Genomic DNA, 21,609 nt, shown 5'->3' on the forward strand with positions numbered 1-21,609 from the left:
ATTGATCTAATGAAAATAACTTTAGCAAAAAAAGTGAAAATAGAAAAATTTAGAAATAGTTGAACTGTTTTGTATAATTAATGGAGAAATTAAATTGCTTTGTGAATGTAGGCCCACAAAATGCTTTTGACAAATTCACCAGTGTTGAAATAATTTGCATAAGATTTTTATATTCATGAGCACAAAGTTAAAATATTTAAAAATAATCTTTAGACCAAAGTACTAAAGTCAAAATATTTGGGTCAAAACACCCTAACTGTTTTATACACACTTTTGATTGTAAGTTTGGTATTGATACATTCATAATCCTTAAATGCAAATTAGTTGCACTGATGGGTATATCCTGTAACAATTTCAGACAAGCAGCCTCCACGTCACCCTGGAAGACGGTCACATTGAACTCAGCACCAGGGGTAGCAGCAGCCCGATTTTAAAATCTGCACAGACCTACATGGACGGCTCACTGCATTTTGTGTCCGTTATAAGTGACAGCTCTGGGTGAGTAGAATGGCGAGTCTGCCAGAGCTCTAAGAATTTATTTGATTTAATGGTATTTTCTAGTATCTTTTCTTGTGAAATATTTGTCCTTAAGACCAGCACTATTTTACTAGTAAGTCTGGGCCTTCTTCCTGGTTCTATACCCATTTCCTCACTAAAAATGAATCAACATTGGATAGGTAAATACATTGTGATGTATTCCGAATGGAAGAATAAAAGGGACATAATGAGAGTGAAGGCCCCACAGCTGCCTGTGACAGTGTGGTCCCCGGGGCGCCGGTTAGTTCTCCATCTGGGCGCTGGTGACGTTGCTATATTCACGTCGCAAAACTCCCTGAGCTGTACGCTTTCAGTGCATGCACTTCCTGAATGTGTAGGACACTTCAATAAAAATATGTGCAAAAAGAAATACATGAAAAGATTGTAAATGCTCTCATTAAAAATAAGTCCAGTTTACTGAGTTATTGTATGTAAAGACATTGAGTCTGCACCGAAGACAGTAAGTTGACCACAGGAGACAACCTTTTTCTTTCCCCAGCACTTCTCACCCTTGTTTTCTTTCCTCCTCTTTCAGACTCCGGCTCCTCATTGACGATCAGCTTCTGAAAAGTAACCAAAGGCTACAAGACTCTTCAAGTTCCCAGAAATCTCTGCGTCTGGGCGGGAGTAATTTTGAGGGCTGCATCAGCAACGTTTTTTTCCTGAGGTGCGAGCCTTTTTCTCCATGTGATAAGAATGGCCTGCCTATGCAGATGGCGTCATTGGTTGTTATGGGGTCGGATTACCACACACTTCCAAAGAAGGACTTCTCGGGCATAACACACATGTTAAAAACAAACCACCACCACCAACAACAAAAGGAACACACGGGCCCAGCCTTCCTTTTCAGGCGCAGCTTTGGCACATAACCTTGGAAAAGGTCAAAATAATATTAGTTTCAGATTGTGTTTCTGAAAAATGTTCACACTGAAATATTACTTTGTTTTAATCAAGATTGCACGGTTAGATTTAATCAGTCTCCCAGTTCTCAGGCCAGGAATTGCGTGGACTAGTGAAGGGCTAGGAGACCTAACCACCACCGCATGGACATTCCGGAGAGAGTAGAGCCAGAGGCTTGCATGCAAATGTTTTAATGTTCTGTCCTTGTGATACAAAATGATTATTTTTAAGTAAGAGGCAAAACTCTCCCAAGGACAGAGGGAGAGCCCAGGACTGGTCGTGAACCTCAGGCAGCCTGTTGGAAGCTCGGGAGCTTCTATTGTCCCCCAAGGCCCAGACAACAATCATGAGAAAAAGCAGACTTATCTGTAGTTCTTCCCTATTCAAATGCAGCGAGGAAAACCCTTTCCTGAACTCACTTCTGAGGTTTCCTTGTGTTCACCGTCATTCTAGACCAGCAACTTCCAACGTGTGTGGCACACTGGTGTGCCGCAAGGATCTGTAAAGCATGCAATGCCTGACTGTGTAGTCAGGGCCACTGACCTCTTGTCCCTTAGACTGTCAAACAGACAGACAAACCAAAGAATGACAATAGTCAACACGGCAATAGTCAACACAACAATAGCCATTTAGTGTGAATGAGTTAAAATGCTACCTGTTTTTGGTTGGACAGTTTTTGGTGTGCTGCAGAATTTTAGTGACTAGTGTCTATGTGCTGTGAGATGGAAAAGGTTGAAAGTCATTGCTGTAGTGCCCACATTTCGCTTCTTTGCGTATTTGGTTGTCGTATTTCTATATGACACCGGTTCCAAAGAAGGAACTGCAGTATTCTGGCTTTGCCACAACCCTGACCATTCAGAAAGAAAAGCAAAGGAAAAAGAAAAAGAGAAGTTCTTCAAGCCCTGATGCTGGTGAGGCGCAGTGCCAGGTGTTTTAGGGAGCATCCAGGTGGGCAGAGCACATCCTCATCCTCTGTGAGGAGTCAGTGGCGCCCCCAGGTACAAGGGGCAGTCGAAGGAAAGGCCACCCAGAAACCCTGGCAGTAAGAATGTGTGTCTTCGGCACAGTCTCTCCCTGCCAGCGTGTCTTCCCTGGTGTGTCCAAGTTTGGCAGTGGCTTTTCTCTCTGTCCTCATTCCAGGTTGTCACAGCGTCCTGGAGTCCTAGATTTGACCACTAAATCTTTTCAGAAAGATGTGTCCCTGGGAGGCTGCAGCCTAAACAAACCACCTTTTCTAATGTTGCTTAAAGGTTCTACACGGTTTAACAGAGCCAAGACTTTCCGTATCAACCAGGTAAGTGCCAAACCTTACCCTGGGTTTTCCCTCTCACCGTCTCATGGGAGAGGGTGGGGGGAGGGGCAGACGGGGTATGGATCACTTGACCCTAAGGTGCTCAGTGCCTCCAGGAAGTAGGATCGATGGGTTTAGATTATGCCGAAATGTCAAGGTGGTTTTCTTTTTAGCTTTTATCTTGCATCAATGAAAATTTGGCAATTTTTGCAGAACAGACTGAGCCTTGACTTCTGTTTCCAAATATCTATAGCCGATGTCTTGCTCTTTGGGCACTTCTAGCAGGTACAGTAATTGTCTCTAGAATCCAGGGCCCACGCCCCTTCCTGCTGCCCACAGACACCTCTCTGCCCCGCCTCTGTGACAGATGCACAATGCACCCAGGCCTTGCTGAGACCAGTGCGGCTTGACCTTGACTGCACGCTAGAACACGCAAAGAGCTTGTAAACTCCCAATGCTCAGGTGCTTTCCCAGTTAAGTCAGATGCCCTTGACGTGGTCCAGGTGGCAGAAGTTAGTCAAGTTCCCTCTAGGTGACACTAAAAGGGGCCAAAGGGAAACAGAATTCCTGGTTTGGAACCGAAGAAGCATCATAGGAATTGAACAAAGGGTTAGGACTTAAAGAGTTCCTTGTTCTGCCTGAGGTCGATGGTGTGAACTCCCCATGTCTGAGGTTACAATGAACCTGATTGATAAAAAACACTGAGCATCTCGAAGTGCCTGGCGTTGCCCTAAGCTCTTTAAGAGGATTTTCTCACTAAATCCGCAAGTAACCTAGTGAGAGAAGTACTCTTACCAGCCCTTCTCACAGAAAAGGATGTTGTGGTTTAGAAAGACAAGCAATGTGCCTAAACTCCTGCAGATGGAGGGTGGAGTTGGAATTCAAACCCAGGCAACCTGACTCCAGAGCCTGCTGCTCTTAAAAGCAATCTGCTTCTGTTCAGCACACTTTCCTCTTAGTGTCAGCCACACACTGCATGTCTGCCAATATTTCCCTGCTGTACAATGATTTGGGGGAGTTTAATAGATAGTACATAATAAGAAATGTTTTATGCTATTAAGAAGGAATATGCTTCATAAATCCCAAAGGATTATCATTTCACAGTTATGCAAAGAATATCTTTAGACCTGCCCCATCGGGAATGAAGTCATATATTCATTTTTTTTTTTTACTGTGAGGCTGAAAATTACTGAGAGCTAAATTAGTACAGTGGTAATGGAGACAAAGAGACGGAAATGGATTCAAAGCTATTTAAAAGATAAAATATACATGACAGAGTAATTGAATGTGGGTGGCAAGGGAGAGACAGGATTTGATACAATTCCGAGGCACCTGGTCTGGTGTGGCTACTGGATGGATGGAGATGCCATTGTGGAAAGAGGAAGGACAAGTATTTGGAGGGAAAGAGAACGAGTGGAGCTTTGTGGCATATTTTGTGGCACCTGTCAGGTGCCTGCAGGACGTTCAGGTAGAGAAAGCTGGCAGGAGACTGTCAGGTGTCTCTGAGTGGGCCTTTTATGGTATCTCCGACTTGATGGGGGAGACTCCGGTAAATACACTATACTTACATTTCCCCTGTTGTGTGCCAGGTTAGATGGAATAAAACATTGATTCTGCCTCACCAAGCCCAGTAACAGAGAGAAGGTAGCAGAGCTCTGTGTCCTATGACTTTGGGTCTGATACCCTGGGTTTGCATCAGGTGGCATCACTTACTGGGTATATGACCTTGAATGATTTAACCTCCCTGTGGGTCTACTTCCTGCAACATAAATGAGGATATATAATAGTACTATCTCATGGTGCCGTGAGGATTAAATGAGGTAAGAAACATAGAACATATAAAAAAGTGCCTGGCACGTGATAGACATGCAGTAAATATTAGCTATTATCATTATTCACACTAATAACCTAAGTGAAAGGGATAAAACATGCAACATGGTACAGCAGATATTTTTCTGCTGCAGAGATCAGGGAGGTCTCTTTGGAGGAGGTGATGCATGAACTGAGTCTGGAGTAGGGGTTGAATCCAGACAGGTGAGTGTTATTGCTACAGGAGCAAAAGTCCGAAGTGGGGAGGCGGGGCGTGGGCGGAACTTGCAGGTAAAAGACTTTTTATGCACATTCTGTCTGATCATCACACGTCTTCACACCATCTCTTTCATACTCAGCACACCCCTCTGAGAGCAGAATTAAATGCCAACTTCACGGGTCAGGAAGTTGAGTCTCAGAGAAGTTAAGAAAGACTCGTCCCATCAATGAACAGTAGATTAGAATTGAAGCTTAAGGCTGTAGAATCCCAAAGCATGTGCTCTTCACCTTCACGTGCTCTTCCCACGTGGCTTCTGCAGGTTTAAGAAAATTGGTGAACAGGGCGAATGTGGTGGAGAGAAGAGACTGGGGGAGGTAAGCTTAGAATCACATTTGAAGCAAATCGCACATACCTTGGGTGGCCTGATCTAGTTTTGCCTTTTTTCTGTAATGAGCATGAAGCCGTTAAAAGGAGTGTGTTTGTTGCAGCGTTTCCAATCCTCAGCTGCAGTCGGGTCCAGAACTGGCTCTGGTTTTAAGCAATTCACTTAACTTTCAAATGATTGAACATCTCCACTCAGCAGTGTGCAAGCAGAGAATGTTTTAAGTAACTGATTTGCATTCTGAGCATCTTATCTAGGAATTGGGTCAGGGAGGACACCCGGGTTTTGTAGGAACCTGAATCTGTTGGGAAGCCTTCAGCTGCCAGCTCTAGAAAACCCACTGCAAAAACGGTTTAACCAGTAAGGGGACTACTGTGTCACATTAACGGACACAGGAGGGGCTTGAGGCATGGCACATCAGGACTGGGCCCTGCTCCCGCATGGCCATCTGGGCTCTGTCCTGCACAGCTGAGGGTGACATGTCCTTACGTGGCAATGCCCAGCACCAGAAGCACTGATCTGCCTGGGAAAGGTGTGGGCAGCTCATTGACATCTGGGCTTTGTAGTGGAGAAAAGCAGGGGAGGGCTGATGAGTCTTGATTTCTTCCAACAGTTTTTCTAGTCACATCTGATACTTAGTATGCTGCTTTATTATGGTTGTTTTGTGCACTAAAACTCAGTCCCATTCACTGTCAAGCTCAGACTTCTGTGCATGGGTCAAGTTTGGTGAAAGCGAGGACAGATCGTGGGCCCCCGTAGCCTCCACACCCTGCCCTCCTGACCCTCTCACTGGCCCCTGCTAAAGCCCAAGTGTGAATGGCCCAGGAGAGGTGGCATGTTGGCAGCTCCACATCCCACCGGCTGGCTGGCTAGGCCTCAGTGCTGCCGACCCAGTGCTGTCTCTCAGGGGCACTGTGGTTCCAGTGAAGCCCCAAGGTAGAGAGAGGCTCTGGACATGGCTGGTTCCAGGTGCAGCACTGTCAGGAAAAAGAGCAGACTTCTGTAGGGTGGGCATGCCACCCATCCTTCCCAAGGATGGGCTCGTATGTATTGAATTCCCTTCTTAGGATCCAAGGTAAAAACTGCTAAGCACTTAGCAAGATAAGCATTCTTCATTCTTCCTCATGACAATTAGTAACCCTAATTTTGCTCTTCTTTCCCACACAGCCAATGCAAGACACACCAGTGGCCTCCCCCAGGGGGGTGCAGCCGTGGCAGAATGTTCAGTCTTGCCCATCACCTCCCAGGACCCACGCCAGTCATGGAGCCCTCAGGTTTGGGGACAGTCCCACCAGCTACTTGATATTCATGCTTCCCCAGGAGTTGCTAAAACCAAGGTATTATTTAATTTTCCTGCCCCTATGCCAACTCGGAACCCAAGTCTATAGCTTTACTGCAGGTCAGGCTAGCTGACATGAAACTACGCACCTGTCACTGATGATGGTGGCACCTCCACTTTTGTGAAAAGAGGTGCCAACCTGCACAGGACATGCAGTGTGGTTGCCTGAGCGGGCTCCTGCCCGGCAGCTGGAAGGCACACGTGATGCGCGCGGCTCTGAGGCTGGAACAGTCAGCTCAGCTCTGGTTTAGAACTGACAGCATTCTAAAAATAAGGCTGATAATTCTTTCCAAAGCTGCTATTTATTTCCATGACAAACCACCTTTCTTCTCCTGCGTTCCATAATCAGAGGAAAATCGTGGGGTTTTTTTTTTTTTTCGGTAGACTCTGTGCCAGATAGATCATTTTTACAAGGTACATTTAGACTTTTTGTGCTAACAAGTTGCATCTCTTTGGAGGAAGAAGGAATGAGCAGAGACGTTAATTGTGTCAGGAAAACAGAAGAGCAAGGTTTGTCATTTTCATGTGATTTGAAGGAGGCCTAAATAAAAATGTGCCAAAAACTCCTTTATGACTTACCTACAGGAGCAGAATTTCTCAGGGGCCCAAGAGACCTGGCTTTCAGTCCCTGCTCAGCCTTTTGCTGGCCGTATGAGCTCGGGCCATATGCCAGTTCCTCCAGGCTGGAGATGTCAGGATGAGGTTAGATGTGCAGGAGATGTATCGTTCCTGAGGAAGATAAAGGGGGAGGGGGCAGGAGGCAGGAGCTGGCAAGGAGAGCCGTTAGCTGAGATAGGGCCTGCCACCCGTGAGAGGAGAGGGGAGGGGAAAGGGTGGGTGGGAAGGGTCTCCCACTGCAGTGCGGCTCTGAGGAAATCAGGCCTCCTACCACCACCCTTTTTGGGTGTTAATCTGTTAGTCTTTTCTGAAAGTTGCTCTAAGAAATCATTCTGGAGAGGAAATGCAAGTCTACTAACCAAGCCCACATATGTAAAGTACTTAAATTCTGTAGCAAGTTCTGTCTTCCCTTAAACTGGCTAACCCTCATTTTTCCAAACCTCTGCGCTAATGCAGGTAAACCACAAGAAGTATTGAGCAGTATCACCTTCTGGTTGGTTTAATTTAACAAATATAGATTAAAAAAACATTGGAGAACATTACCCTTAAGGAAACTTGCTAATTGAAGAATTAAAGTGCATCTCATTGTTTGCTCAGCCTCACACGATGAAAACGCAAAGAAAAGTTAATGTGATTTTCTTTATTCTGCTTCCTTATTCTGCCTCCAAATTTTCCATATACCATTTAATTCAATTCAGTATGTAATTCTTAAGCGCCTACTGAGTGCACGGCACTGGGGATGCAGCTTTAAGCAGGGTGGACCCGGTTCCTGCCCTGTGTCAGGCGTGCACTTAGACACGAGCCACGAGGAATGGGTGATGGCAGCCTGTTAACACCTGTATCTCCCACCGCTCCTTGGGCACCTGTTGCAGTGCACCTGTGCGCCATAAACAGCTTGAGGAGTGAGATATCCATTACTGCATTCCCAGTTGCCACCACAGTGCCTTATACATGCTACACACTCATTATTTGTTAAATGAATGAATAAATAAGTGGGTGGGTGGATAGATGAATGAATGAGTTTTCGTGGAAAGTAAAGCCTGTTTAGCCAGATGTAAATATTATATGTAACCATCATGCAAATGAATATTAACTTTGGTTCTCTGCTTTTGCTGCATGATGGTTGCTTAATTCCTGTTTTATCAGAGGTGGAGCATTAAGGTCCGAGAAACAAAGGTGGGTGGGTGAAGGTGGATCTGCACTCCTGTGCCTCAGTGTTAAATGTGTCTTATAGAAAGAAAATGCTTACCCGATGCTTCCATCAAATCCTGGTTGTTCACATTATCCCCCAACTCTCCCTTATGCCTGCTCCTTGTAGGTACACAAAATAGAATGCCGGTTCCCAGGGCATAAAGAGTATGTGAGGAGGAGCTGCTCGGTGAGATGAGCTGCTCACAAAGACACACTGTGTGGTTTCACTCGCACTGGGTGCCCGGAGTGGTGAAGTTCAGGGACAGGATGTGGAATGGTGGCTGCCAGGGGCCGTGGGAGGAGGAAATACAGAGTTGTTGTTTAATGGGTACAGCGTTTCAGTTTTGCAAGATGAAGGGGGTTCTGGAGATGGGCTGTACAACGGTGTGAGTGTACTTAACACTCGGAACTGAATGCTTTAAAATGGTTACGATGGTAAATTTTATGTTATGCATATTTTAGCGTAATTTTTTAAACCTCACCTGAGGATAGGTTTATTGATTTTAGAGAGAAAGAAAGGGGGAGAGAAAGAAAAATCAATCGGTTGCCTCCCGTACTCTCAGACAGGGATCAAACCTACAACGTGGGAAGTGCCCTGACCAGGAATCGAACTCACAACCGTTTGGTGTACAGGACGATACTCCAACCAACTGAGCCTGTCCAGCGCTACTATAATTTTTTTAATGTTGATGTTTTTATTAAAGTAAGACATTCTCCTCACTATGTGCTGGGACTTACCCCATTAACTAAGCTTGGTGTAGAACTTCCACATTATTCCCCAACTCAGCGAAGAACTTATACAGCACAAGTTTGTTTGTTTTTTAAAGATTTTATTTATTTATCTTTAGAGGGGAAGGGAAGGAGAGGGGCCCTGACTAGGAATCGAACTGCGATCCTCTGGCTTACAGGCCTGCGCTCAATCCACTGAGTTACACCAGCCAGGGCATACAACACAACTTTTAACAGCTGAATATAATGAGTTTTTAAAGTTCCCAGAGCCCTAGCTTGTTGCTCAGCCGGGGCATCATCCCCTACACCAAAAGGTTGTGGGTTTGATTGCCAGTCGGGGCACATACACGTAGGTTTTGGATTCTATCCCCAGTTGAGGACCATGTGGGAGGCAACCGATCAATGTGTCTCTCTCACATCAATGTTTCTCTCTCCCTTTCTCTCTTCTTCTCTCTAAAATCAATAAACATATCCTCAGGTGAGGATTTTTTAAAAGTTCCCAGAGAGACAGGCCATTTAATCAGCATATGTCTGTTTATTTAAATAATGGGGATTGGTTGTTTGCTCCTCACCTTATCTCCCAGTTTTGAATATTTGAAAACACTAAAAACCTCTATTTCCCTTTCTTGCCTGTTGCTGTCTTTTCCCCACAGGCCACAGTTTGCTGTGGACATGCAGACGACATCCTCCCGAGGGCTTGTGTTTTACACAGGCTCCCAGAACTCCTTTCTGGCTCTTTACCTCTCGAAGGGCCAGCTGGTCCTTGCTTTGGGGGTAGGAGAGAAAAAGCTGAGGCTCAAAAGCAAAAAGAAGTGCAACGATGGGAAGTGGCACACGGTAAGCACCGGGGCTGCGCCAGAACCTCAGCACCGGAGACGGCTGCACACGCCGTGCCTAGGAGCCGTCTAAAACGCGTGATGGCTTTCCTCACTGCTTCTTCAGTCCCCTCCGTGTCTCTCTGGGCTGTCTCACTCGCCTTGCCTACTCCCACCCCAGCTTCCTGGACCGTTTCTCTCCTTCAGAACAATTTCCAGGTCTCCAGTCCCTTCTGTGAGCCTTCTCCATAGAACAAGTAGAAAGACCCACACCTCATGCTGGTTGGGTGGCTCAGTTAGTTGAAGCATCCTCCCGTGCACCAAAAGGCTGTGGGTTCAATTCCTGGGCAGGGCACACACCCAGGTTGCAGGTGTGGCCCCAGTCAGGTTTTGAATGAGAAACAGCTGATATTTATCTCTCTCTCCACCCCCTTCTCCCAAATCCTTAAATCAGTGAATGTATCCTTGGACAAGGATTAAAGGAAAAACAAGCCACGTCTCTAGCATTCTAGCTCTTGCCTTCAGAAATCCCAGATTTAAAGAAATACAGTTTAAGGCAAGAGGGGACCTATATATTTTTTTCTGATAAGGGCACTAGAACTCAGAAAACTCAAGTCATTTGACAGGTTGTACTCAGTTAACGAGTATTTAATGAGCTGCCATCCTGGAGCATATAAACAACCCCTCCACCCCCTGTAATGTCAGGTGCTGGTAAGTGCTTTGAGAAAATAGTAAAGCAAAGTAAGGAAGTAACTGAGTAGAAAGACTGTTTCAGACAGGGTAGTGAAAAAAGGCCTCCTCCAGGATGTGACAACCACGTGAAGTTATAGGGAAAGTGTTTCAGGCAGAGGGAACAGCAGGTGCAAAGACCCTGAAGTAGGAGTTAGCTGAACAAACAGACAAGAAAGGATAAGAAATGGGATTCCAAAGCAAGGCAGGGCCCACATAATGTAAGCTTTGAAGACCAAGGTAAGGATTTTGAATTTCATTCTGAGTGTCTCTGAAGCTTTTGAAGAGTCTAAAACCAAAAAAAAAAAAAAGCATTGCATGAATAGACTTATATTTCCAAAACTCTCTTTAGCTGAAGAGACTAAAAGAGGGTAAAAGTAGAAGTAGGTAGACCAGATGGATGCTAGTGCCTTTGCTTTGAGACACTGTGGTAGAGGTAGAGAGAAGTGGACCATCCATGTAGACTGCATGTAGAGTGTGAGAGAAAGAGGAGGCAATGTTGAGTCCTGAGATTAATTAGAACCAGCAGTTGGGTCAATGGCGGAACTTTTGCTGAGATGAAAAAGATGGGGAGGATGTGGATGTGGCCGGGGAAGGGGCTCTGTAGAGCTGGGTTGAAGTTGGAGCTCCAGGGTGAACGTCCTAGAGCCCAGCTGCCTGTCAGACATGTCAGGAGACAGTAGAGGCCAGAGGTCACAGCTGAGTGTATAAACTGGGGGGCCGTCAGCGAATAGTCTCATAGCCATGAGGTCCGCCACGGAGCCCGGATGTCCTGACTTCTAGCACAGAGTCTACAACACTTGCTCCTCTTGTTGAGAAGTAGCCACACGCCCCTTCCTCCAGGAGCTCTGCTCAGGGGGCACATGGCTCCCCGCCCTGCTGCTCGGTCTGCACAAGCCTCTCCTCTCTTGGTTACATGGGTGTATGTATATTCCTTTAGTTCTTCATGTGTTTGTGTTTTTTATACGTTTTCAGATGAACTATATCTTTATTCACTTTTGAGCAATTTTGGGTCTTTTTTTTCCTGCTCACATATTTAGCTTACTTGTTTAATATCTAATATATAACACTACAAAATGATGAGGAGGAGGAGGATGACAACCCTAGAGAGAAAAAGCTCTGATTTTTAAAAGCTACCTGAAGGAACAGAAAAACACTTTTTAAATATTTCCTGTGACAGCAGCCATTGTCAAAGGCAAAAGTGTGATTAACTTATTTTCTTCACTCTTAAGGTGGCCTTTGGGCAAGATGGAGAGAAGTGGCGCTTGGTTGTAGATGGTCTGAGGGCCTGGGAGGCAGGTTGGCCTGGAAATTCCACCTTCAGCCTCAGTACACCAGTTTACCTGGGATCGTCTCCGTCAGGGAAACCAAAGGTGAGTCGTTCCGCTTCAGAACCAAACATAAATAATTCACTTTATAACATAATTGTTATAATTACACAAGGTATTCTGGAATATCAAAATACTCTCAATGATTTTTAAAATAATCTGACTAATGTCTATAAGCCCACAGAGAGGCATGCCTTCCCTGTTCCCAGCCTTTCATTTTAAAGGTGCAGCTTAAGACACAGGCAGCTTAGGACACCCTGAAAGAGTGAGCCCAGGGCTTTGCTGTGGCTCTGGAGATGTGGCTCTCTCAGCGTCCCTTCTAAGGAATGCAAAGACAGAGGTTTTGGGTTGGGGCGGGGGGTGTTGGTTAAGATAATGTTTTTCCGACTTTAGCAGCTTGTGCCACCTTCACCATCTTTGCCATACCCAGGGAGACAGGCATTCAATAGTTTGTCCTCAATCAACTCACTGGTTAATTTAAATTTGTTTTTAAAGGGTCTCCTTTTCTCTCCGCTAAATGGAAACCTACTATTCTTAACCATAAATAGTAGGTAACCACCAAAATAAACATGTGAAAATCAAAGTATTTAAAGAGTCTGGCTAGACAGTGTTGCCTGCGCTCCCTTCACGTAGAGAAAAAGGAGCTTGACAAGGGATGGAGAGGCATTCAAACCATATTAGCACAAGACAGAAATCTGTTCCTTGCACTGAATATGTGTTCTAATGTTATTTGGTGTATAAAATAAAATTATATCAAGAACAAAAGTAGGGGGAACTTTGGGCTAAGGGAAGGTCACAAGCATGTCTATTTCCCAAGAAGGAGGGGTATGTCCCTGCATCTGCCAAGTTCAATGGCGCCAATGGGGCCATGGATTTAGGGTCGAGCTCTGCAGTGCCCTCCCCCTTCCCACACTGCCAGAGCACACATTGCACCCAGTTTGCTTGGGGCAGCTGTACCCACTCTCAATTCTCTCAGATTTGCTTTTCTCTCTGACAAAGTTAACTAAGCTGTTTCTGTCAGCAGCTCAGGTCTAGGACCTGCCTGCCACCTAAATGCACAGCCAGATGCTCAGCCCCTCTAGCCCCTTTCCTCATGGGGGGTGGTACATTCTGGTTTGATGTTTGCCTGCAGTAGTGGAGGAAGAGCCAAGACACAGATCTGGGACTGGGAATGGACAGAATTAAAGCAGGTCCTTTCCACCAGTGTGGATTCCATGCATTCAGGCTGACCTTGCCTAGGCCAGGATGTCCTCACAGGGCTCAGCCTGGCCTCCTTGAGTTTTGCACTGGGGTTTGGGTCAAAGCCCCAGCAAGTCATAAAGTATTGGTTTTCTTTGTTATATATAATAATATTTATACCATAAATAATATATAACATAATAGATTGTATAATGCATATATGTGTACAACGTATTAATTGCTAAGGAGGATACTCAGTGTTGCTGTTTGCTTTTCTGAAACCTCTGTACCTAATTCCCTCTCAGAAATCACAGGATGGGGCAGCTACTCAGGGGCACAATTTGGGGATTCATTTGACCTGGATACCTCACACTCGGCACCCTAATATCTGGGACAATCTGTAGAACCCCATTTATAACATTCTTACAAGCCAAGGTTCTCTCTGCAGCCTTCCCTCAACCTGGAAGATTATCACTGGGTCACCCTCCTCCAAACCCTGTTGAAGGGCAGGTCACATGCAATCCAACCAGACGTGCTGCTGAACACTGAAGCCTGCAGCCGCGTAGACCTACAGGGGTGTCCAACCTGCAGCCCAACACAAAATCCTAAATTTACTTAAAACGTTGAGTTGTTTTTGTGATTACATGTCACGATGTGTTTAATGTATGGCCCAAGACAACTCTTCTTCTTCCAGTGTGGCACAGAGATGCCAGAAGGTGGGACACCCCTGTGAGTTTCGGTGTCCAGCAATGGCGCTACAGGCTCATTAGTACTGTACACGGTGGAAAATCTGAAGAGACTAAAAATGTCACAGGAGGCCCAATCATTACTTTCTTGTCGACACTGACACCACACGCCTCACTGATATCCCCTTATTCTCTTAAAATGATCACGCCTTGCATCTGTCATGTAGGCTTCCAAGTCCTAAAGGCATTGATTCTAGAAGGGAGTTTAGGGATTTAATTCAGCGATTCTTCACCTTTGTTGAGAATTTCATGAAAGCTACAGTCCCTCTCCCCGGGAAAGCGCACATGCGGAGGATACTGGTGTATGATTTCAGGGAGCCCAGGCCCCAGAAGCGCATCCCTAAGCCCCGGGAGAGTTGCTGCTTCAGGCCCACCTGTGTGTTAGGCAGCACAGGGCTTCACGCAAGCCCACCATTGCTACACAACTTAGTATCTCATTTTAACTCCACTGCATTCAGGGAGTCCAATGGTGTAGGGAATCTTTTTATGCTTTACTGTTTGGAATGTTTTGGCCTCTTTCTTCAGTCAGCTGCCCTGCATTAAGCAGCCACATGAGTTCATGAAACCCTAAGAAGTGGTTTGTACCTGCAAAGAGAGGGTGAGATCTGTGACGTGTAAGGTGGAACTTCCCCTGTTGCGCCTCCGTCTGCGTGGCCCAGAGTCAGGAACCCTCCCGTTCTTGTTCTAGCACTCACAAACGACCTCCACCAGCTTGCTCTCTGCACACATACCACCTTCAAACTTTGACAACCCACCAAGACATCTGGTATCCAGGTTGTTCCTGGAACAGTGCGCAGGGAGCCAAATGGAAGTCAAGCCCACACGACCCTTTGAAACAGAAGGAATGAATTCCCAACCTTTCCCCTTTTAGCAGAAAACTGCCTCTGCCCTTAACCTTGGCATCTGAAAGTTGTGGGTAGTGAAGTTTGCTCCCTCTTCTGCTTGGTTGCAGACTCTTCCCCGAAAGAACTTTGTGGGATGCCTGAGGAACTTTCAGTTGGATTCAAAACCACTAGACACCCCTTCTGAAAGCTTTGGGGTGTCCCCCTGCTTGATTGGCTCTTTGGAGAAAGGCATTTATTTCTCCCAAGAAGAGGGTCACATCAAACTAGGTAAGAAGCAGTTTGGAAGAGTTTATGTCCTTGAATCTGAACAACTCCATCCTTTTTCTTCACTTGCAATGTTTTAACTGTTCATTTTTTTTTCTTTCGAAGCCAACTCCGTGTTGTTGGGGCCAGAATTTAAGCTCCTTTTCAGCATTCGTCCAAGAAGCCTCACAGGGATGCTAATTCACATCGGCAGTCACCCCGGGAGGCACCTGTGTGTTTACTTGGAGGCAGGAAAGGTGCGTAGCAGTCTGATGACGTGGAAGGGCGTGCGGATTTCCATTAGCAGCAGGTTCCACTTCTGGAGACCATCCTAGGGGAAGTAATGATAGAGAGTGAGTCCAATCTTGGATGTAAGAGACCTGACTCTAGGGCTGAGTCACCCCTTCCCTTTAGCAAGTAATGTGACCATATCATATTTTCTGTTCTTCATCTTTAAAAGTAGGAAAACTCAAACAAGCTGGGCTGAATTCCAGCTGCACCACTTAGCTGTGTGACCTTTGGGAAGTTTCTTACCCTCTTTCAGACTCAATTTCTTTATCTTTAGAGTGTAGATAATAGTGCTTGTATCTTAGGGCATCTATCAAGAGACGACAAGCTGCCACATACCCCATAAATGGTCACTTTCCTCCTCTGCCCCTCACCCTCGCCTCATCTCTACTTTTATTCCTAAGGGCAGTGCCAGAATTCATGGCACGCCTTTTCTCACCAGATGTTCACACCATGTCGCACCTGTGCCCACACCCCATCCATTGAATCAGTTCCAGATACCCCTGGTTCTCTCCGCACAACTTACCGGGCCCCCTGGTCTTGCAGCCACGCTGGCCACCAGATCTCCACCAGCTTCCTTTGCGGGTCATGGATTCCTTCTCCAGGGTCTGTTTCTGCAGCTCCACCCGTCCCATTGCTCACAGGCTCCATCAATACGCTACTTTCATTACCCAGTTATATTGCTTTTCTCTTCACAAAAATCTCTTTAAAACCAAAATTTCCTAGGAAGCCTCTCTTGACTAAGGCCTCAAGGCAAAGATCAATAATGTGGCATTTTCTTCCACCTACATCCTTCCACATTTTATTAAATGTGAGGAGAAAACACCCAGAAAGAAAAGAAAATCACCCAAACTCCTAGAAGAACACTTTTTAAAAAAAGTTCCAGCCTTTAAGTCTGAGCAGGCCTCTGAGAGGCCGGAGAAGCAAGCAACTATCCACTTGCCAGTGGTTGAGAGAAGGCTGGCTTTTCAGGGGGCGGTTGTTGGGGACAGTCCCCAATGAAAGCGTCTGGAGAGGAAATAGTCACAGAAGTTGAGATCGATGACCTCCATAACAGAAGTCACATCGTCTGGCTAGAAGTTCCCTGAGAATGGGCTGCACTGTCTAGCTACATGCACATTAAATGTAAATTACTTGCCCACACTTAGTCCTCTCATTTCATTCGCCTTAATTGGGTGCTTGGTGAATCCTGGCCCAGAGAATGAGAACGAGGGATTTTACACAGTCACATGCTGAGTGCCCGACCCCTGACACGTGACCAGTGCAAATCCAATCAGTTAGTTTGTGGGATTCCTTGAATTCGAACCCTTCTGTAAGTCATGCATGTATTTTAATGGGCTGGCCCTAGCAGCAGTATGTGGGCCTCAGCCAGCATTTTTGCCTTCCAAATTTTACATGTCCTTCTAAACCAAGCCATTGTCACATCTAATGGCCAAGGAGATCTTTCATGCTAATCAGTAACCTCCAAGGAGGGCCCGACAGGTGGAGTTCTGATGCAGAAAAAAGAGCTTGTAGCCTTTCGCAGCAACTTTAGGCAGAACTCTAAGTTTGCAGCTCGCTGGCTTTGAAGGATGCAGCAGAGAGATTCTTGCAAAGTCTTGGACCCCATGTGATCACCTGGTGTGGGTGGGGGAGTTTGTATCTAAAGTGCTCCTGGGCTGTCAGGGTGGGAGAGTAGGGGAGGGAGAGGTCAGAGGAAGTTGGCTCCACCTGTCTTTCTGAAGGAAATTGGAAAATGCATGTGTGTTTCAGGTCATGGCTTCCGTGGACAGTGAGGCAGGTGGCATCGTGACATCAGTCACACCAAAGCAGTCTCTGTGCGATGGACAGTGGCACTCAGTAGCAGGTATGATGTCCAGTAGCCTCTTGTTCACACACTGAAACGATCTCCCTTTTCATCTGACTTGAATGTCCCAAATGCAGCCTGCGTTCATGAATCCATCAGTGTCTGACCAAGGTCAGCCCACCAGATTAAAACCATAAACCCAAATCAGTTTTAGAGTATAATAAAGAATAAAAAAGCATTTATTGAGCAAAAGGAGCTGCAGCCCAGGAGACACCAATTCAGGTAGCAACCTAAATTGCATTCCATTGAGACAAAGGGGAAGCCATCTTTCATAATGAAAGTTCCCAATTTTATGCAAATGATGTTTCTAAATTTTGTGATTCTGATTGGTCAATACAGACACGAATGAGGATACAATTTGTATAGATCTGATTGGATATGGCAGATCTCAGTCCATTGGTCAAAAATGAAACCTGCCGTGGTTGATTCAAATGATGTAAACAATCAGGACATGCGGGCTGTCCAACCTGCATCCCAGGATGGCTATGAATGTGGCCCAATGCAAAATTGTAAATTTACTTAAAACATGAGATTTTTTTATGTGTGATTACATGTCACAGTGTATTTAACAAGTGGCCCAGAGAAGCCAAGAGGTTGGACCCCTCTGCTTGCGCAGGAAGCTGAGAGTTCAGTCTGAGGCTCTTCTCAGCATATAGAGTATGTCAGGAGCCCCTGTCAGCAAATGGCCTCCAGACTCTTCCTGGTCATAAACTTTGGGCCCTTGGTTGACCATGAGGAGTCCATGTCAGCAAGTAAAGTCCTTCTTAGGTTTCACATCAAATGACTCTTTCTTCTCAGGGTCCACTACATGGTGAGGACATGTCCCTTCTCACCCCCACCATATTTATGTAATTCCTGGGGGCTGCCTCCAGTTCTCCATAACATATTGGCATTTTTGGTTTGGGGGCCCACAAAAGTGATAAGCTGTGTCTGTTTTTAAGGTGGTATTACACTGTGATTTAGATTTTGAGTCTGAAGTCAAAAAGAACAGAGGTCAAATCTCAATCCCAGCCCTTTCCTGTGGGAACTTGAGCAAGCTACTACTTAATTACCCTTCACAGTTTATCTCCTCATCTGTACATTGGAGATAAAAAGAGTTAATACTTCCCAGGGTTGTGGAAACTAAATGGGATAATTACATAAAGTGCTTAGCAGAGTCCAATATGTAGTAAGGGCTCAGTAAATATTTGCTCTTACTATTGTTAAAGTTCAGTGTTGGGCTGTTTTACATACCCATTTAAGGTGAATGCAAATGATTCAGACAAACCACTGGGCAGTGAGCAGGTACAGCCTTTCTCTGGGCCTGCTCTCAGCTGTTTTATGAATAATTTGTGGACACAAGTTTGGAGATATATTAACCTATGCTGGCTAAACTATCTTTGTAAAAAACTAGCCTTTTCTTGCTTAATTTGAAAGCTAAGGACATTGCTGTCAGTGAAGATTATGAATATGGGCAGAATTACTTAGAGGCACAAAAGCAACTGTCTTGGAGTTAGTTTCCGGAAGTCAGTGTCCTCTCAGGAAGAAGCTGAGGTCACGTGACATAAGCATGGCTTCTGATGACAGGAGCCCAGGAGACCATGCAACTTATGACCAAGCTATGTTGTCAAGCCTCTCAATGCCTGAGAGTCAGTCTCTTATGTGGGAAATGGGGGTGATAATACCTCTCTCATAAAGTTTAAGGATTAAATTCTGTAATAAATATGGAAGTACCTAAACACCACCTGGTGTAGAGACATTAACTGATGTATGTCTGGGTTGACTGAATTCCTGAGTTAAAAGAAGCCAGTGGCTGCGCACTGGTGTAGGCATTGAACAGTGGGCAGGGCTCTCCTCCGGTAGAGCTGAGCAGTACCGCCTGACCAGCTTGCTTCCCCTGCAGTCACCATAAAACAACACATCCTGCACCTGGAGCTGGATACAGACAAGAGCTACACAGCCGGACGGCTCCCCTTCCCACCTGCAGGCACTCAGGAGCCACTATACATTGGAGGTGTCCCAGGTAACTCTCTCCTCATGACTTCCACGTCATGTTGTCCCCTGTCATTTTTCAACATTTCCATTTTAACCCAACAAATGCAATACCCCAGCCTGTGGGTCATCAGGAGAGCCGTCGTTGACTATATGGTGGAAATGCTGAGGCCCTTCGCTCCAGCACATGGGGACACCCAGTTGCAGCAACGGGCACATTTCATGGCAGCCCAGGCCACATTGCTGCTGCTTCCTCCTGTCCCATGCCTGTAATTTACAAGCCTCTCTTAAGAGGCTGCCTTAACCAAGAAGCCTGATATCAGCAAAGAATCAGGAAGGGAGCTGGGAAGCTGGCCCCTCCTCTCCAGGCATTGTTTTTCTGGTGAGTTATTAAGCTTCATGGGGCCAGAATGGGACAGTCAGGCAGGTTGAGACGAAACAAGTTCAAGACTGGAATTTTGCCTGAAAAGAGTCTTGTCATTCTTCATTGTTTTATGTCCCTCCAGATAGTTTGGTCATTAATTTCACAGGTCTTCCATGACCCATAAAAAGCACTTGCATTCAGAGTTATTACCTAATTGGTTTGGGCTGTGGAATCTCCTTCTTGGAAGAATTTGAACAGTTGCCTCGTGCTGATTTATCACAGTGGGTGGGGTGTTGGGTACCTGCTTAAATGGAGGAAATGACTGGGTCGGCTGAGGCTCTGGGTCCATTTAACTGTAGTTTGACTACTTTTTAAATTGGGTGCATTCATCTGACAGTATGAATTATCTATTGAATGCCTCCCTTTTCCCCCTTTAGCCGATTTGAAGACCCTGAAGCTCCCTGTGTGGAAATCGTTTTTCGGCTGCCTGAAGAATATTCAAGTCAACCACATCCCTATCCCTGTCACTAAAGCTATGCAAGTCCAGGGGACTGTGAGCCTGAATGGCTGTCCCGACCACTGACTCAAACCGGTTTCACAGTGAGGAAATTCACCTTTAAAAGCATTGATTCCCAACGCACCTCCCTCTCCCTGCTCAAGGTCATTCTTGACTTAAGACACTGTGAGGGTGGATTTAATAGCAAATCCAATTTTGAACTTCGACCACACATAACCAACATTTTGGCATTCAGTGCAACATACGTGTTTTATATAAAAATCCCATTTCTTGACAATGAACAAATTGTTATATGCTTTGGGTAATATCATTTTTCACTGAAAATGAAATGTCTTCTAAAGAACATTATTTTCCACTTGTTAAAAATAAATATCTTTTAAAGCACTTTAAATGTAGAAAAATTTTATATCTGTTAAGGAGTTATACTTTGTGAGGTTAAATTAATGCAGCGTACTCTTTAATTTATGATATTTTATTAACATAAAGCCAGTGACTTGATGGTCTTCATTAAGCATAATAATTCTTCGGCACCTGTTCAATGGGCGTGTGCCCCCTGCAACACGGTTTTCTACAAGTAACTATTGAGCATATACTGGTAGGTACTATGTGTGCTCAGTGTTGGGTCAGGTAAAGAAGTACTTCCTGCCCTGAAGGATTATGCAGTCCAATGTGGGAAACACGTAATATTCATAAAATGGCAAATAAACCAATTTAATGAACCTATAGTCCACTTGGCTTCCCATGTACAATCTGCTATCATTCAACTCTAGCTTATGATGACCGATTCCCTAAGAGCTAAAACTATCTAGTAGGGAAGCTGAGATGGATACACATACTATAATTAAAGCTGTGTATGGTGAGCTAACAGTAGTCAATGGGAAGGATGAATTGCCTCTAGTTTTAGCTACAAAATAATGAACCATGTTCTAAGCCAGTATTATTACCCAGCACTACTCTCCCTAATGAAAAAGACTATGCAAGTACTTCATAGTCTGTATCTTCTACACAGTGTTTGTTCATCAGGAGGAAAATAACAAATAATTCTGAAATTTGGATATCGTAACCCTGTGGGGTGTTCTTACAGCTCTATGCCCACCACCTCTGAAGCTGAGCCTCCTTCCCTTCAACTCAGTGTTCTCTTATGGTCCTCACACTGAAATCTTGTGGGTGTGCTTCCTAACATACATGTCTGTGCAAACACAAATGTTCTCCTGGAGAAGTAGCAGGTCCCCATCATGGGGGCTATTCAGCAGAGGCTGGCTGGTGGCCTTCAGAGATGCTATTCTGGGTCATGTATGACCTTGAGTCATGTTTCAGAAAACTTGATTTTCTTTTTTTTACAAGATTTTATTTATTTATCTTTAGAGGGGAAGGGAAGGAGAGAGGGAGAGAAATATCAATGTATGGTTGCCTCTCGTGGGTCCCCTGCTGGGAACTGGCCTGCAACCCAGGCATGTGCCCTGACTGGGAATCCAACTGCGATCGTCTGGTTCGCAGGCCCGTGGTCAATCCACTGAGCTACACCAGCCAGGGCAGAAATCATTGATTTTCAAGTGAAAACTTCATCAGGTGTTTGCCACTCAGACACTAAGTCTGCATGAAGACCATCCATTTTACCTGTCTCTGGAGGTCTACACTAAACAGGTGATTCTCTCTTCTGGGTTCCTGGTGTTGCCTTGACTGAATCTACAAAGTTATACTAATGCTGATTATTTATCAGCA

At 45.3% G+C, this 21,609-nt stretch overlaps 1 protein-coding gene across 2 annotated transcripts in view; it reads left to right on the plus strand.

Annotated features, from left to right (window-relative positions):
• LAMA3 (laminin subunit alpha 3) overlaps window positions 1-21,208 on the plus strand; it is a 255,409-nt gene extending 234,201 nt beyond the window's left edge. The window contains exons 65-75 of one of the 2 annotated variants that reach the window (XM_037031991.1): window positions 359-498; window positions 1,073-1,204; window positions 2,578-2,731; window positions 6,307-6,476; window positions 9,670-9,853; window positions 11,793-11,933; window positions 14,766-14,925; window positions 15,028-15,158; window positions 16,942-17,035; window positions 18,918-19,037; window positions 19,808-21,208. In XM_037031991.1, coding sequence (XP_036887886.1) covers window positions 359-498; window positions 1,073-1,204; window positions 2,578-2,731; window positions 6,307-6,476; window positions 9,670-9,853; window positions 11,793-11,933; window positions 14,766-14,925; window positions 15,028-15,158; window positions 16,942-17,035; window positions 18,918-19,037; window positions 19,808-19,953 — 1,572 coding nt within the window. In that variant the 3' untranslated portion in view covers window positions 19,954-21,208. The remainder of the gene's footprint in view (window positions 1-358; window positions 499-1,072; window positions 1,205-2,577; window positions 2,732-6,306; window positions 6,477-9,669; window positions 9,854-11,792; window positions 11,934-14,765; window positions 14,926-15,027; window positions 15,159-16,941; window positions 17,036-18,917; window positions 19,038-19,807) is intronic. The other variant, XM_037031998.1, reaches the window with a different exon arrangement.
• Window positions 21,209-21,609: the final 401 nt, after the last annotated feature.

Source organism: Sturnira hondurensis, unplaced genomic scaffold (assembly GCF_014824575.4).
Source record: "Sturnira hondurensis isolate 20B ecotype Veracruz unplaced genomic scaffold, ASM1482457v3 Scaffold0001872, whole genome shotgun sequence".
In the NCBI taxonomy this organism is placed as follows: Eukaryota; Metazoa; Chordata; class Mammalia; order Chiroptera; family Phyllostomidae; genus Sturnira; species Sturnira hondurensis.